This window comes from Cherax quadricarinatus, chromosome 34 (assembly GCF_038502225.1).
Source record: "Cherax quadricarinatus isolate ZL_2023a chromosome 34, ASM3850222v1, whole genome shotgun sequence".
NCBI classification, from domain to species: domain Eukaryota; kingdom Metazoa; phylum Arthropoda; class Malacostraca; order Decapoda; family Parastacidae; genus Cherax; species Cherax quadricarinatus.
This window is the reverse complement of record NC_091325.1, coordinates 15,692,150-15,709,095: the sequence shown is the minus strand read 5'-3', so window position 1 is coordinate 15,709,095 and position 16,946 is coordinate 15,692,150. Positions and strand designations below refer to the sequence as shown.

Below are 16,946 nucleotides of genomic sequence, written 5' to 3'. Positions count from 1 at the left end.
ATTTGTAGATCTTTTTAACTCTATGCTTAAAGCTCCGGCCTTTTTCCTCGATCGAGATTCATAGAAGTATCACGTTACCAGTAAGTACCTTGGGAAAATACTTTTTTAACGACGTAGGTGTTTTTAACTTAGTATTAATTTTGAATAGTTTTTATCTGAAGGACAGTGTGAATATAGAATTATTATTAAATTCATAACTAAGAGCTAAACCCATATGGATCATACAGTGCTGCAATGTGAATTTAGAAAATCAATGATAAACTGGGAGACAACAAATGAACAGAATCCTGAGGTACTGACTTACTTTCCTTTTTGTTGGGTATAGGCAACGGGAATGATGGAGAGTAGTGAATATTAATTTACACATCACCATTTTCTAGCCGAATGTTGAAAGGAAATGAGGAAAATAGACAATTATTAATTAGGTGCTGCTTTAACCATATCTGTGCCATGCTGAGGAAGGCCGGTGTTACCTGCTCCGGGTTCAGTGTACACTTGATGATCAGCTTACTTAACGAATACAACGAGATGCCACTATTTATGCTTCTGAGGGACTTACTTAGATGCATTTGTGTATATATGAGGAAGCGCTAAACATATAGGGATTATACGGCACCGGGGGAAAATTAGGGATGATAGGTAATTAGATTGATCCGAGAAAGTGGAGAGTAGTTACAAATCACAAGAGCACAAGCTCTTCACCAGCATGCAGGGTTCTCTAGGTAACAACTCTGAGGAGAGTGAGTCTCCTGGCACTTCTTTGAATGTTGTGTGTGTGAAACTGTCTGAATTTCCAGGTTACCTACATAAGAGCCAAAAGCATCATGCATTCTGAAGCATCTGTGGGTGCTGGAGAAATTCAAGAGAAAGAGGGAGACTAGATTTTGCCGCCGAAGAGGTTAGCTTATTGTGCACCCTATATTCATCCTATGGATGGTAGCCCAAGAGCATATGGATACACGAAAGACCTACGAACTAGACCGCGAAAGGATTAACTGAATTTCATCAGGATTTTTATCTATATAGGAGGACCCGCTTATACAGCTATATAAGCGAAACATAGCCCTTTTTTCACTTTCAAAGGCATATAAATGCCTGATAACATGTTTGCACTATCATATATTGAGCAATAAAGGTATGTCTAAAAACTCAGCATAAGTCTGTTCTTATTGTAAGTTGCTCAATAAACGTACTTATCTATATTCATGTCTTCATTCTATCATGAGGCTTGTAACTGCATTCTTATGGCTTTCACTCCCGTTATTTACTTCTCTCCTAATATTATTCCTAATGCTAGACACGGATATACCAAAGATATACATTTTCTTTAAGGTGCTTTCTTTGGCTAACTTATTTTCTTCATCAAGAAAGAGTAACTCATTGCTTGAAGGAATCCATAAAATCGTACCTTAATTCTATTTTCTCTGATTTTTTGAGTATCTGTATCTGTCTTCTCGAATTAGAACGTCAATCATTATGTGAATCAAACTCTCTCAGTGATGACTGAATCAGAAATAATCAAAGAGTCGAACTCAGTGTCATTAGAATGACAAACAATCCATTTGCAGTGCATACGCCCAGTTGTTAATTCTGACGCCTAACCCAGCATGGTCACTGCCGTTCTTGTCTGGGGCAGCGGCAACAAGAGCAGCTGCAGCCTTGCTGATGGACTTGCTTAGATGTTTCGATGCCTGTTCAAATCGACACCATGCCCAGCTCTTCTAGGGTAGGGTAGGTGCCTGAGCCCGAGCCTTTAGCTCATAAGACTGTCATTCCCATTTGCCCCCTTGGGGCGGGGATGGCAGACCAGAGAGGCCTAGCTTGTGGCTAGGCCTGGGGACAGTTGGTCCCAAAGATGAGGAGGTACTTGTGCCTCCTCCCATGGGAGACTTAGGTCTCAGACACTCCCTAAAGAGGGAGCCAAGGCCGGGCCACCACTTGGAAAAGGCCCGGGCCGGGAGAATACCGGCTAATCTTTTCCTAACCTAACCTAACCGATGCCTGTTATTTGTTAAATATTATTAGAGAGAACACTTAAAGATAAAAACAAAAAATAATGAAAAGGGGAAAATAAAACGAAAGTGTTGAGGATAGAAAGAAGCAAAAAATAAACTTGAATAAAATCATAATAAGAATGAAGTGATAGTGATGAAGAACGAGGGTGAATAAAATAAAAAAAATGAATGTATAACACATAGGCAGTGTGAGTAATGTAGGAAAGAGAGAGGAAAAAAACACAGTAATGCGAGAGCATTGCTAGAATCATCATGTAGTAACATCCCACACTCTTACCATCATGAGCTAACACACTCGTTTCATTCGAGGGTCTTCGGAGTTATGGCCACAACCAGTGGCCATAACTCTGCTTTTGTCTGTATATAATGCAAACCATCCAACGAAGGTATTAGTTAAACTCCTTCCACAGGACGATTAACATTGTAATACTAGTCTTGGTAAATTTGTATTGCTGTCATTACATTCATGTGGAATCACTAAGCCGGCAGGATCGTAGCGCTTGGAAAGTGGAAGTCGATCAGGTTCAATCCCAGGAAAGGGGAGGATGTTTTCAGTAAGATATAAAATGACCACAAATTTAAAAAAAAAGAAAGATCTATGCAAAATTAGGTCAATTACGTTAACGTTTCGCCCACTTGGTGCGCGAAATCTTTTCTTAAGAAACTCAGTTTTGAACAAATGCCTCTAATACACCAGGCGAGAATAGCTCCAATTTCTTATATCAAGATCCGTTCACAAGGTATCCCACATGACGGGACAACCTCAGAAGAGGTACGAACCACGTACTGAAGACCTCCAGAGTCCAGACCTTTGGTTTACCTCCCCAGTTCAGTCAAACCACTGTGACTGTAAATATTCTCCCAGATAGAAATTAAATTTTCCAGCATAAAATTCACAGAGTTCGCTAAAAAAAAATGACGTCGTGCATAATTTATATTTTTCATGCTCCATGTTTATTTTTATTCAGGTTACAGTAATTAAATAAAGTACTCTATTTAAATTAATTTTTTTTTATCTGGGTTAAAGAAGTGTTTTGTTACGTCGACGAACTGGTATTATTGCACACACACACACACACACACACACACACATATATATCACGTAGGAGTTAGTTTTCCTCGCTAACTAAAGGAATTTTCGGTCTTGCTGCAGAAAGTCAAGTTTAAGAAATATTATTTTTGCTATATTTGCAGTCTTGAATGAATTTTCATTTAGCATTTTTTGTAGAGCTTCTATATATTTTTAGTACTTTCTTTATCGTTATCTTTTTTATTCATCTTTCATTTCTTTTTCGTTTATCTATATTTCATAATTTTCTATCTTTCAGTTCCCATTTTTGTTCTTCCTTTTTTGTTTCTGATTTCTTCTCATCAACCTTCTCCTCCCGGCAAGGATCGATAAACAGTAGCATAAAGAATCTCTTGGATGAGGGATCTGATTCTCTTTTCTCCTTTCGAACTGAGATGGAGTTTAAGAGGATATGCCAACCATGTTGAAGACTGGTGAACATCGTATGTACAGACTGAGAGAAACGATGTAGATAGGGAAGAAAGGAGCATAAAGATCGAAGAGAAGGGGAAATGGAGATGCAATAGAATGTTAGATGATGAATTTTGACTTTAAAATCACGTGGAGTAGAGAGAGTGAGTTCTCTGATGCTGAGGATGGAGAGCTATGATGAAAATTGAAAACTTTGGTGACTGCGATAAAGAAAGCAAATTTCCTGATATTGACTGATCGCAATCACTAAGAAAGAAACTGGGAGAATTCAATTCCTTATTGGAGATGAAACATAGGCTATAAAGCTACTAGAGACGGCTTTAAGAAATTTATTCAGTAAGAATGCTATGGATTCCACAACAATTAGTGTAGGTCAAGAACTAACTAAACCTGGTATTAACGCAAAAGTAATGAGATTAAGGGTCCCTTTAAGAGACTTTATTCGGTTGAATAGTTCCAATGAGGAAAACTAACCAGAATACGGAACAGGAGGCTACACAGGTATGAGAGATTACTATTAAGGTTTCAGTGAAACAGTCTGCTAAAAGGGCTGACCATCTAAATTATGACGTACAAACTGAATATGAAGTGACGGAGAGTTATAAGGCCATTCCTTCTCATAAGGAAAGAAATATGACACAAGGAGAACTAATCGTTAAATTATAAATGCAAGGAAACAAAACTAAACAGTATACATGCAGTGAAAAAACAGGAAACAAATGATGACGGAAAATAGAGGATTCAACAAGATAACTTACAATATATGGAGTAAAAGAAAGGCAGACAGAGGAACAATTCGAAAATAACAGTATATATATATATATATATATATATATATATATATATATATATATATATATATATATATATATATATATATATATATATATATATATATATATATATATATATATATATATATATATATATATATATATATATAGTCATCTGGCAGGACGGTAGTACTTCCCTGGGTGGTTGCTGTCTACCAACCTACTACCTACCTATATATATATATATATATATATATATATATATATATATATATATATATATATATATATATATATATATATATATATATATATATAGGTAGGTAGTAGGTTGGTAGACAGCAACCACCCAGGGAAGTACTACCGTCCTGCCAGATGACTGTGAAACAGAAACCTGTAACTGTTTTGCATGATGGTAGGATTGCTGGTTTCTTTTTCTGTCTCATAAACACGCTAGATAACAGGGATATCTTGCTACTCCTACTTACACTTTGGTCACACTTCACAGACACGCACATGCATATATATATATATACATACATCTAGGTTTTTCTCCTTTTTCTAAATAGCTCTTGTTCCTCTTTATTTCTTCTATTGTCCATGGGGAAGTGGAAAAGAATCTTTCCTCCGTAAGCCATGCGTGTCGTATGAGGCGACTAAAATGCCGGGAGCAATGGGCTAGTAACCCCTTCTCCTGTAGACATTTACTAAAAAAGAGAAGAAAAACTTTATAAAACTGGGATGCTTAAATGTGCGTGGATGTAGTGCGGATGACAAGAAACAGATGATTGCTGATGTTATGAATGAAAAGAAGTTGGATGTCCTGGCCCTAAGCGAAACAAAGCTGAAGGGGGTAGGGGAGTTTCGGTGGGGGGAAATAAATGGGATTAAATCTGGAGTATCTGAGAGAGTTAGAGCAAAGGAAGGGGTAGCAGTAATGTTGAATGATCAGTTATGGAAGGAGAAAGAAGTATATGAATGTGTAAATGCAAGAATTATGTGGATTAAAGTTAAGGTTGGATGCGAGAAGTGGGTCATAATAAGCGTGTATGCACCTGGAGAAGAGAGGAATGCAGAGGAGAGAGAGAGATTTTGGGAGATGTTAAGTGAATGTATAGGAGCCTTTGAACCAAGTGAGAGAGTAACTGTGGTAGGGGACCTGAATGCTAAAGTAGGAGAAACTTTTAGAGAGGGTGTGGTAGGTAAGTTTGGGGTGCCAGGTGTAAATGATAATGGGAGCCCTTTGATTGAACTTTGTATAGAAAGGGGTTTAGTTATAGGTAATACATATTTTAAGAAAAAGAGGATAAATAAGTATACAAGATATGATGTAGGGCGAAATGACAGTAGTTTGTTGGATTATGTATTGGTAGATAAAAGACTGTTGAGTAGACTTCAGGATGTACATGTTTATAGAGGGGCCACAGATATATCAGATCACTTTCTAGTTGTAGCTACACTGAGAGTAAAAGGTAGATGGGATACAAGGAGAATAGAAGCATCAGGGAAGAGAGAGGTGAAGGTTTATAAACTAAAAGAGGAGGCAGTTAGGGTAAGATATAAACAGCTATTGGAGGATAGATGGGCTAATGAGAGCATAGGCAATGGGGTCGAAGAGGTATGGGGTAGGTTTAAAAATCTAGTGTTAGAGTGTTCAGCAGAAGTTTGTGGTTACAGGAAAGTGGGTGCGGGAGGGAAGAGGAGCGATTGGTGGAATGATGATGTAAAGAGAGTAGTAAGGGAGAAAAAGTTAGCATATGAGAAGTTTTTACAAAGTAGAAGTGATGCAAGGAGGGAAGGAAGAGTATATGGAGAAAAAGAGAGAGGTTAAGAGAGTGGTGAAGCAATGTAAAAAGAGAGCAAATGAGAGAGTGGGTGAGATGTTATCAGCAAATTTTGTTGAAAATAAGAAAAAGTTTTGGAGTGAGATTAACAAGTTAAGAAAGTCTAGAGAACGAATGGATTTGTCAGTTAAAAATAGGAGAGGCGAGTTATTAAATGGAGAGTTAGAGGTATTGGGAAGATGGAGGTAATATTTTGAGGGATTGTTAAATGTTGATGAAGATAGGGAAGCTGTGATTTCGTGTATAGGACAAGGAGGAATAACATCTTGTAGGAGAGAGGAAGAGCCAGTTGTGAGTGTGGGGGAAGTTCGTGAGGCAGTAGGTAAAATGAAAGGGGGTAAGGCAGCCGGGATTGATGGGATAAAGATAGAAATGTTAAAAGCAGGTGGGGATATAGTTTTGGAGTGGTTGGTGCAATTATTTAATAAATGTATGGAAGAGGGTAAGGTACCGAGGGATTGGCAGAGAGCATGCATAGTTCCTTTGTATAAAGGCAAAGGGGATAAAAGAGAGTGCAAAAATTATTGGGGGATAAGTCTGCTGAGTATACCTGGTAAAGTGTATGGTAGAGTTATTATTGAAAGAATTAAGAGTAAGACGGAGAATAGGATAGCAGATGAACAAGGAGGCTTTAGGAAAGGTAGGGGGTGTGTGGACCAGGTGTTTACAGTGAAACATATAAGTGAACAGTATTTAGATAAGGCTAAAGAGGTCTTTGTGGCATTTATGGATTTGGAAAAGGCGTATGACGGGGTGGATAGGGGGGCAATGTGGCAGATGTTGCAAGTGTATGGTGTAGGAGGTAGGTTACTGAAAGCAGTGAAGAGTTTTTACGAGGATAGTGAGGCTCAAGTTAGAGTATGTAGGAAAGAGGGAAATTATTTCCCAGTGAAAGTAGGCCTTAGACAAGGATGTGTGATGTCACCGTGGTTGTTTAATATATTTATAGATGGGGTTGTAAGAGAAGTAAATGCGAGGGTCTTGGCAAGAGGCGTGGAATTAAAAGATAAAGAATCACACACAAAGTGGGAGTTGTCACAGCTGCTCTTTGCTGATGACACTGTGCTCTTGGGAGATTCTGAAGAGAAGTTGCAGAGATTGGTGGATGAATTTGGTAGGGTGTGCAAAAGAAGAAAATTAAAGGTGAATACAGGAAAGAGTAAGGTTATGAGGATAACAAAAAGATTAGGTGATGAAAGATTGAATATCAGATTGGAGGGAGAGAGTATGGAGGAGGTGAATGTATTCAGATATTTGGGAGTGGACGTGTCAGCGGATGGGTCTATGAAAGATGAGGTGAATCATAAAATTGGTGAGGGGAAAAGAGTGAGTGGTGCACTTAGGAGTCTGTGGAGACAAAGAACTTTGTCCTTGGAGGCAAAGAGGGGAATGTATGAGAGTATAGTTTTACCAACGCTCTTATATTGGTGTGAAGCATGGGTGATGAATGTTGCAGCGAGAAGAAGGCTGGAGGCAGTGGAGATGTCATGTCTGAGGGCAATGTGTGGTGTGAATATAATGCAGAGAATTCGTAGTTTGGAAGTTAGGAGGAGGTGCGGGATTACCAAAACTGTTGTCCAGAGGGCTGAGGAAGGGTTGTTGAGGTGGTTTGGACATGTAGAGAGAATGGAGCGAAACAGAATAACTTCAAGAGTGTATCAGTCTGTAGTGGAAGGAAGGCGGGGTAGGGGTCGGCCTAGGAAAGGTTGGAGAGAGGGGGTAAAGGAGGTTTTGTGTGCGAGGGGCTTGGACTTCCAGCAGGCATGCGTGAGCGTGTTTGATAGGAGTGAATGGAGACAAATGGTTTTTAATACTTGACGTGCTGTTGGAGTGTGAGCAAAGTAACATTTATGAAGGGGTTCAGGGAAACCTGCAGGCCGGACTTAAGTCCTGGAGATGGGAAGTACAGTGCCTGCACTCTGAAGGAGGGGTGTTAATGTTGCAGTTTAACTGTAGTGTAAAGCACCCTTCTGGCAAGACAGTGATGGAGTGAATGATGGTGAAAGTTTTTCTTTTTCGGGCCACCCTGCCTTGGTGGGAATCGGCCAGTTTGCTAATAAATAATATATACATATATATATATATATATATATATATATATATATATATATATATATATATATATATATATATATATATATATATATATATATATATATATATATATATATATATATATATATATATATATATATATATATATATATATATATATATATATATATATATATATATATATATATATATATATATATATATATATATATATATATATATATATATATATATATATATATATATATATATATGTTCGCCAAACAAACAAAAGAATTGAGGGTTTGATGTAGCCAGCTGAAATGAAGGGAAAAGACTGGGGAACCGATCCCGAACGGCTGGCAAGACCACATCTTATTTCACCATATTAAAGGCATTTCTAAAGTCAAGTTTGACTACGGCTTTGTCTTCTGGTAAATCCCTGATGTGGCCCCTTGCCGCACGAGCTGCGGCTTCACTGCCTTGAGAGACCCCAAAGCCCAGCTGGTGTGGCTGGCGTAAACTGGTAGCTTCTAGGCGAATGTTTTTTACTGCTGTTTTGGCAACGAGACGGCGACGAGTGTTACCAACAGTAATGGGTCTGATTCCCCCATCCTTCTTCTTCAAAGCACATAATGAGACTCCAAAAAAGAAAGGTTTAATTTCTTCTGGAATCCGCCCAGCCAGGACTTAGTTTTAAATGAGGTCTTGCTAATTGACCAGTTTTATATATTCGGCACGACATATATATATATATATATATATATATATATATATATATATATATATATATATATGTATATATATATATATATATATATATATATATATATATATATATATATATATGTATATATATATATATATATATATATATATATATATATATATATATATATATAAATATATATATATATATATATATATATATATATATATATATATATATATATATATATATATATATATATATATATATATATATATATATATATATATATATATATATATATATGTCGTGCCGAATATATAAAACTGGTCAATTAGCAAGACCTCATTTAAAACTAAGTCCTTTCTAAAATTTTCTCGTATACGTTTAAAGATATATATTTTTCATTAATGTTGAATAAATTTATAATTTTGCACCAAATGGAGCTTAGAAAACTTACCTAACTTTATTATAACAAGAGCAATTTATTTTAGCCTAACCCAACTAAATATATTTTAGATTTGTTTACAGTAATTTAATACTAAACAAACACAGTGAAATATATTTTTTTCGATAGGTTCAGAATGATTTTGGCGAAATTATTGCATACACAAATTTTCGCTTGTCCTATATGGCAAGATGAGCGTTGCTATTTAAGCCAAGAGAATTTATTTATCAATCATAATTCAGAGCAAGAGGTAGTGGAGGCTCGATCCTCCGTCTGATGAGCACTAGACAGACGCGCTACCTATTGTACTCACCTATATGTCAGTAACACTGAAGAACGAATATTAGAGAAGAAAAACAGTCGGAGTCAAATCAGTTCAAGTTTGTAAGTCAGTTGAATGGGAAAGACAGGATTCAAGTTGACTCTGAAATAGCCGAATCAAATGGGAAAATATGTGAAATGCTAATAGAATGAGTCAGAATGCAACTGCTAAAAGACTTTAAGCTCCACAGTTAAATTAGTTGGGACGAACTGAAGTGACTGTGGAATCAACCATGAATGAAATGGGATCGAGGAGGTAGTTGTACGTGTGTGCGTTATACCATTAAAATCTTTCGTGAATGTTATGACAGGCTAAGCATAGCGCCGCTACACTAACTACAAATAGATAATCACATTGGTAATTGCATAGGAAAAAAAACACATTCACTATGGTTTTCTGAAGGTCTACTAGTTTCTCTTTAGCACGTTGCTTACCCAATCTGCACTTCCTTGAAATACACTCACACACACCTCTTGCACCTATCACACTTTCATTCTTCATTAAAAATCACACTTCATCTTCCTCTCCTACCTCAGCCTCCCTCGCTAGCCCAAGCACTCACTAATCCCATCCTCAGTCATCATTTCACCTACCCTTACCGCACAACCCTTCCCTCACTCCCGAACCCTTTCTCTCACCCCTCCCTCCCTCCTTCCTTAACCCTAACACCTAACCCTCCCTCCCTACTTCCTTGTTTCACCCTAGCACCTACCAGTCCTTCCCTCCTTCCTTCACCCTGGCATCTACCCCTCCCTCCTTCACCCTAGATCTTACCACTCCCTCCCTCCCTCCTTCACCCTATATCCTACCACTCCCTCCCTCCTTCACCCTATATCCTACCACTCCATCCTTCACCCTATATCCTACCACTCCCTCCCTCCTTCGCCCTAGATCCTACCACTCCCTCCTTCGCCCTAGATCCTACCACTCCCTCCTTCGCCCTAGATCCTACTACTCCCTCCCTCTCTCCTTCATCCCAGCGCCCAAATGGGCAGAAGATAAGTGGACGTTATCATTAGATTAACGCTTAATGCTCTCCTTAATACCTTAGTATTTCCTGGGATGGCCACTCTTATTTTTTCTGAATTTTAATCGTTCTTACTTTATGTTTTTTTTTTCTTATATTGTTTACTTAAATATGGTGATGGATGTTTTCATATTACAGTTATTATCTGTTGGAAAGCAAATATACCTTTATAGCTTTAAGGTCACCGTCAGTGATCTTAGGTATGTCAGTGCCAGATCAGCCAGGCTGTCATTGGTATGATAAATTAGACACATGTGCAACTCTTGGGTATCTTTATTGAGGAAACGTTTCGCCACACAGTGGCTTCATCAGTCCATACAAAGGAGAATCTTGAAGAACAGGAGGAGAATGAGGTAATCAGTCCCTCAACCTTGAGTCGATGTGGTCAGTCCATCAATCTTGAATAGAATACGGCATACGTGCTGAGAAGGAGCTTATAAACCGTTGGCAGGAGAGGTGAAGCCAACCTCGTCACATATCTAATGATCCTCTCAAGTGTCTACACATGACTGATCAGGTGCTGTAGATGTTTGCCTATTGAATCACCTAGTGAAATCTTCTATTCATTTTAATGAGCAAATAACATGAATTAAGATATTTATTTTCTGTTAAAAGTGCCAAATTAAATATTAAAGAATTTTCACCAACATTTAACGATGTGTGTGAAGAATGCAAAATTCGTCGCAAGAATCCTATTGTTGATCTCAAGTCTTTGAAAATTTACTTATTTTGGAAAAATCTTTTGATGTTTAGACCCCTCGAAATGAGGTACCTATAGTGGTTGATTTGTTTTTTTATGTTTCTTTGGTGGTAGGTAGGTATGATGCTTGTCAGGAAACAGGACAGGTGTTTCCTGACGCGTGTCTTAGTCATAGGATGACTCACAGCTTTTGGTTATCTGACCGATGACTTCCGCTGGCTTACTGGTCCACCTCTTGAAAAATCATGGTTATGATTATAACCATTAATATTAACATTTCTTTGGTTGTTTCCGTGCGATAAGCTAAGAATGCCTCTTCTGACTGGTTTCAAACTTTAAACGCTGATGTATCTTGCTTAATTGAAGGTGTGGATTGCTACTTTGGTGTAGGTGCTAATTTTTCAATTTTAAATGTTAATTGTATTTTAAAGAAATAGTGAGCTGGTGGTATGGGAGGAGGAGGATCTGTCTCCGATCGTGCAGTACACATAAGCTGCTGTAGAGAAGATACACTGTGTATAATGGTCATTTCGTTATCTCTTCCAGACAACTTAAGGAGAAGCTAGCAACAAGCAGAATATCTAAGAGATCCTTACCGGGTCTGACTCCATTTTTCTACGTGGAGAACCTCGTGCCAAAGAAAACAGGTGTGGGTACCCAGTGGACGCGAGTGGGTTACGTGAACGGGTCGGAGGTCCAAATCAACGCTATCTTCTGGCCGGGGCGAGGGTACAAGGGAGTCTCAGAGCAGAACAAAAGGTTAAGGGTGGTTCTGGCAGAGGCTCCTCCCTTCGTCATGACCTCTGCGCTCATAGAGAACGCAACGTGCCTCCTAGGGGTCGTCTGCCTCAGGGTGAGTAGCTCATATTCAGTATTTTATATATACATATATCTAAAAAGACTTCAAAACTTGAGAAAATGCTAACTTTTATCCATTTGAGTAGGGTGTGTTGATATTAATTTTTCGTGAGATTTGTAAATTTTTGTTATACGGTATAGCGCGTGTGTGTGTTTATATATATATATATATATATATATATATATATATATATATATATATATATATATATATATATATATATATATATATATATATATATATATATATATATATATATATATATATATATATATATATATATATATGTGTGTATATCGACACACACACACACACATGCAGTTTCGGAGTTATGTGGTGGTATTTCCCCTGACAAATTGTTTTTTCCATCTAGCATTGTAGCCGCTAAAAAACACTTCGATTGGCTATAGCTATTTCGTTGACGCGTCGAATATAACTTTCATGTCACGATAGAGAGTATATATATATATATATATATATATATATATATATATATATATATATATATATATATATATATATATATATATATATATGTACATATATATATATATATATATATATATATATATATATATATATATATATATATATATATATATATATATATATATATATATATATATATATATATATATATATATGGTAGTAGTAGGTTGGTAGACAGCAACCATCCAGGGAGGTACTACCATCCTGCCAAGTGAATGTGAAACGAAAGCCTGTAATTGTTTTACATGATGGTAGGATTGCTGGTGTCTTTTGTCTGTCTCATAAATATGCAAGATAACAGGTATGTCTTGCTACTTCTACTTACACTTAGGTCACACTACACATACATGTACACGTTTATTTATACACACTCATCTGAGTTTTCTTTGGTCTTATTACTTTTCCTTTTATATCCATGGGGAAGTGGAATAAGAATCTTTCCTCCGTAAGCCATGCGTGTTGTAAAAGTCAACTAAAATGCCGGGAACAATGGGCTAGTAACCCCTTTTCCTGTAAAGATTACTAAAAAGAATAAGAAGAAGAAAATTGTCAAAGTGGGAAGTCTGAATGTGCGCGGATGTTGTGCAAATGATAAGAAAGAGATGATTGTGGATGTTATGAATGAGAAGAAACTGGATGTCCTGGCTTTAAGTGAAACAAAGCTGAAGGGGGTGGGAGAGTTTCAATGGAGAGGAATAAATGGGATTAGGTCAGGGGTTTCAAATAGAGTTAGAGCTAAAGAAGGAGTAGCAATAATGTTGAAGGATAAGCTATGGCAGGAAAAGAGGGACTATAAATGTATTAATTCAAGGATTATGTGGAGTAAAATAAAGATTGGATGTGAAAAGTGGGTTATAGTAAGCGTGTATGCACCTGGAGAAGAAAGAAGTGTAGAGGAGAGAGAGAGATTTTGGGAAATGTTGAGTGAATGCGTGGGGAGTTTTGAATCAAGTGTGAGAGTAATGGTGGTTGAGGATTTCAATGCTAAAGTGGGTAAAAATGTTATGGAGGGAGTAGTAGGTAAATTTGGGGTGCCAGGGGTAAATGTAAATGGGGAGCCTTTAATTGAGCTATGTGTAGAAAGAGATTTGGTAATAAGTAATACGTATTTTATGAAAAAGAGGATAAATAAATATACAAGGTATGATGTAGCACGTAATGAAAGTAGTTTGTTAGATTATGTATTGGTGGATAAAAGGTTGATGGGTAGGCTCCAGGATGTACATGTTTATAGAGGGGCAACTGATATATCGGATCAATATTTAGTTGTAGCTACAGTTAGAGTAAGAGGTAGATGGGAAAAGAGGAAGGTGGCAACAACAAGTAAGAGGGAGGTGAAAGTGTATAAACTAAGGGAGGAGGAAGTTCGGAAGAGATATAAGCGACTGTTGGCAGAAAGGTGGGCTAGTGCAAAGATGAGTAGTGGGGGGGTTTAAGAGGGTTAGAATAGTTTTAAAAATGCAGTATTAGAATGTGGGGCAGAAGTTTGTGGTTATAGGAGGGTTGGGGCAGGTGGAAAGAGGAGTGATTGGTGGAATGATGAAGTAAAGGGTGTGATAAAAGAGAAAAAGTTAGCTTATGAGAGGTTTTTACAAAGCAGAAGTGTTATAAGAAAAGCAGAGTATATGGAGAGTAAAAGAAAGGTGAAGAGAGTGGTGAGAGAGTGCAAAAGGAGAGCAGATGATAGAGTGGGAGAGGCACTGTCAAGAAATTTTAATGAAAATAAGAAAAAAATTTGGAGTGAGTTAAACAAGTTAAGAAAGCCTAGGGAAAGTATGGATTTGTCAGTTAAAAATAGAGTAGGGGAGTTAGTAGATGGGGAGAGGGAGGTATTAGGTAGATGGCGAGAATATTTTGAGGAACTTTTAAATGTTGAGGAAGAAAGGGAGGTGGTAATTTCGTGCACTGGTCAGGGAGGTATACCATCTTTTAGGAGTGAAGAAGAGCAGAATGTAAGTGTGGGGGAGGTACGTGAGGCATTACGTAGAATGAAAGGGGGTAAATCAGCTGGAACTGATGGGATCATGACAGAAATGTTTAAAGCAGGGGGGATATAGTGTTGGAGTGGTTGGTACTTTTGTTTAATAAATGTATGAAAGAGGGGAAGGTACCTAGGGATTGGCGGAGAGCATGTATAGTCCCTTTATATAAAGGGAAGGGGGACAAAAGAGATTGTATAAATTATAGAGGAATAAGTTTATTGAGTATACCAGGAAAAGTGTATGGTAGGGTTATAATTGAAAGAATTAGAGGTAAGACAGAATGTAGGATTGCGGATGAGCAAGGAGGTTTCAGAGTGGGTAGGGGATGTGTAGATCAAGTGTTTACATTGAAGCATATATGTGAACAGTATTTAGATAAAGGTAGGGAAGTTTTTATTGCATTTATGGATTTAGAAAAGGCATATGATAGAGTGGATAGGGGAGCAATGTGGCAGATGTTGCAAGTATATCGAATAGGTGGAAAGTTACTAAATGATGTAAAGAGTTTTATGAGGATAGTGAGGCTCAGGTTAGGGCGTGTAGAAGAGAGGGAGAATACTTCCCGGTAAAAGTAGGTCTTAGACAGGGATGTGTAATGTCACCATGGTTGTTTAATATATTTGTAGATGGGGTTGTAAAAGAAGTAAATGCTAGGGTGTTCGGGAGAGGGGTGTGATTAAATTATGGGGAATCAAATTCAGATTGGGATTTAACACAGTTACTTTTTGCTGATGATACTGTGCTTATGGGAGATTCTAAAGAAAAATTGCAAAGGATAGTGGATGAGTTTGGGAATGTGTGTAAAGGTAGAAAGTTGAAAGTGAACATAGAAAAGAATAAGGTGATGAGGGTATCAAATGATTTAGATATAGAAAAATTGGATATCAAATTGGGGAGGAGGAGTATGGAAGAAGTGAATGTTTTCAGATACTTGGGAGTTGACGTGTCGGCGGTTGGATTTATGAAGGATGAGGTTAATCATAGAATTGATGAGGGAAAAAAGGTGAGTGGTGCATTGAGCTATATGTGGAGTCAAAAAACGTTATCTATGCAGACAAAGAAGGGAATGTATGAAAGTATAGTAGTACCAACACTCTTATATGGGTGTGAAGCTTGGGTGGTAAATGCAGCAGCGAGGAGACGGTTGGAGGCAGTGGAGATGTCCTGTCTAAGGGCAATGTGTGGTGTAAATATTATGCAGAAAATTCGGAGTGTGGAAATTAGGAGAAGGTGTGGAGTTAATAAAAGTATTAGTGAGAGGGCAGAAGAGGGGTTGTTGAGGTGGTTTGGTCATTTAGAGAGAATGGATCAAAGTAGAATGACATGGAAAGCATATAAATCTATAGGGGAAGGAAGGCGAGGTAGGGGTCGGTTGGAGAGAGGGGGTAAAGGAGGTTTTGTGGGCAAGGGGCTTGGACTTCCAGCAAGCGTGCGTGAGCGTGTTAGGAGTGAATGGAGACGAATGGTACTTGGAACCTGACGATCTGTTGGAGTGTGAGCAGGGTAATATTTAGTGAAGGGATTCAGGGAAACCGGTTATTTTCATATAGTCGGACTTGAGTCCTGGAAATGGGAAGTACAATGCCTGCACTTTAAAGGAGGGGTTTGGGATATTGGCAGTTTGGAGGGATATGTTGTGTATCTTTATACGTATATGCTTCTAAACTGTTGTATTCTGAGCACCTCTGCAAAAACAGTGATTATGTGTGAGTGTGGTGAAAGTGTTGAATGATGATGAAAGCATTTTCTTTTTGGGGATTTTTTTTCTTTTTTGGGTCACCCTGCCTCGGTGGGAGACGGCCAACTTGTTGAAATATATATATATATATATATATATATATATATATATATATATATATATATATATATGTATATATATATATATGTAAGTATATTGTATATGTATATATATATATATATATGTAAGTATATTGTATATGTATATATATATATATATGTAAGTATATTGTATATGTATATATATATATATATATGTAAGTATATATGTATGTATGTATAGGCAAACAATCGCAGACGGGCGCAGAAACCTTGGGGCTGGCTTTTTATATCTTATAATTTATAATTTCCTACTTGACATCTCAAAAACCCTTCTACCCCATATGGGTAGTGGTGGGATGATGGTAGGGTGGGGTTGACACCGACCACTAACCCAGTCTAAGGGTAACCGTGGCCAGTGACACCTGCGCTACTCTGAGACCTCTCTCCCTGCTTTGGTTGCTCCC

The 16,946-nt window shown here is 37.5% G+C and overlaps 1 protein-coding gene across 2 annotated transcripts in view; it reads left to right on the top strand.

The window, feature by feature from the left end:
* Positions 1-16,946, top strand: part of LOC128693630 (uncharacterized) — an 805,124-nt gene that overhangs the window by 346,294 nt on the left and 441,884 nt on the right. For both annotated transcript variants that reach the window (XM_070091191.1, XM_070091190.1), the window contains exon 4: positions 11,920-12,226. In XM_070091191.1, the coding sequence (XP_069947292.1) occupies positions 11,920-12,226 (307 nt within the window). The remainder of the gene's footprint in view (positions 1-11,919; positions 12,227-16,946) is intronic.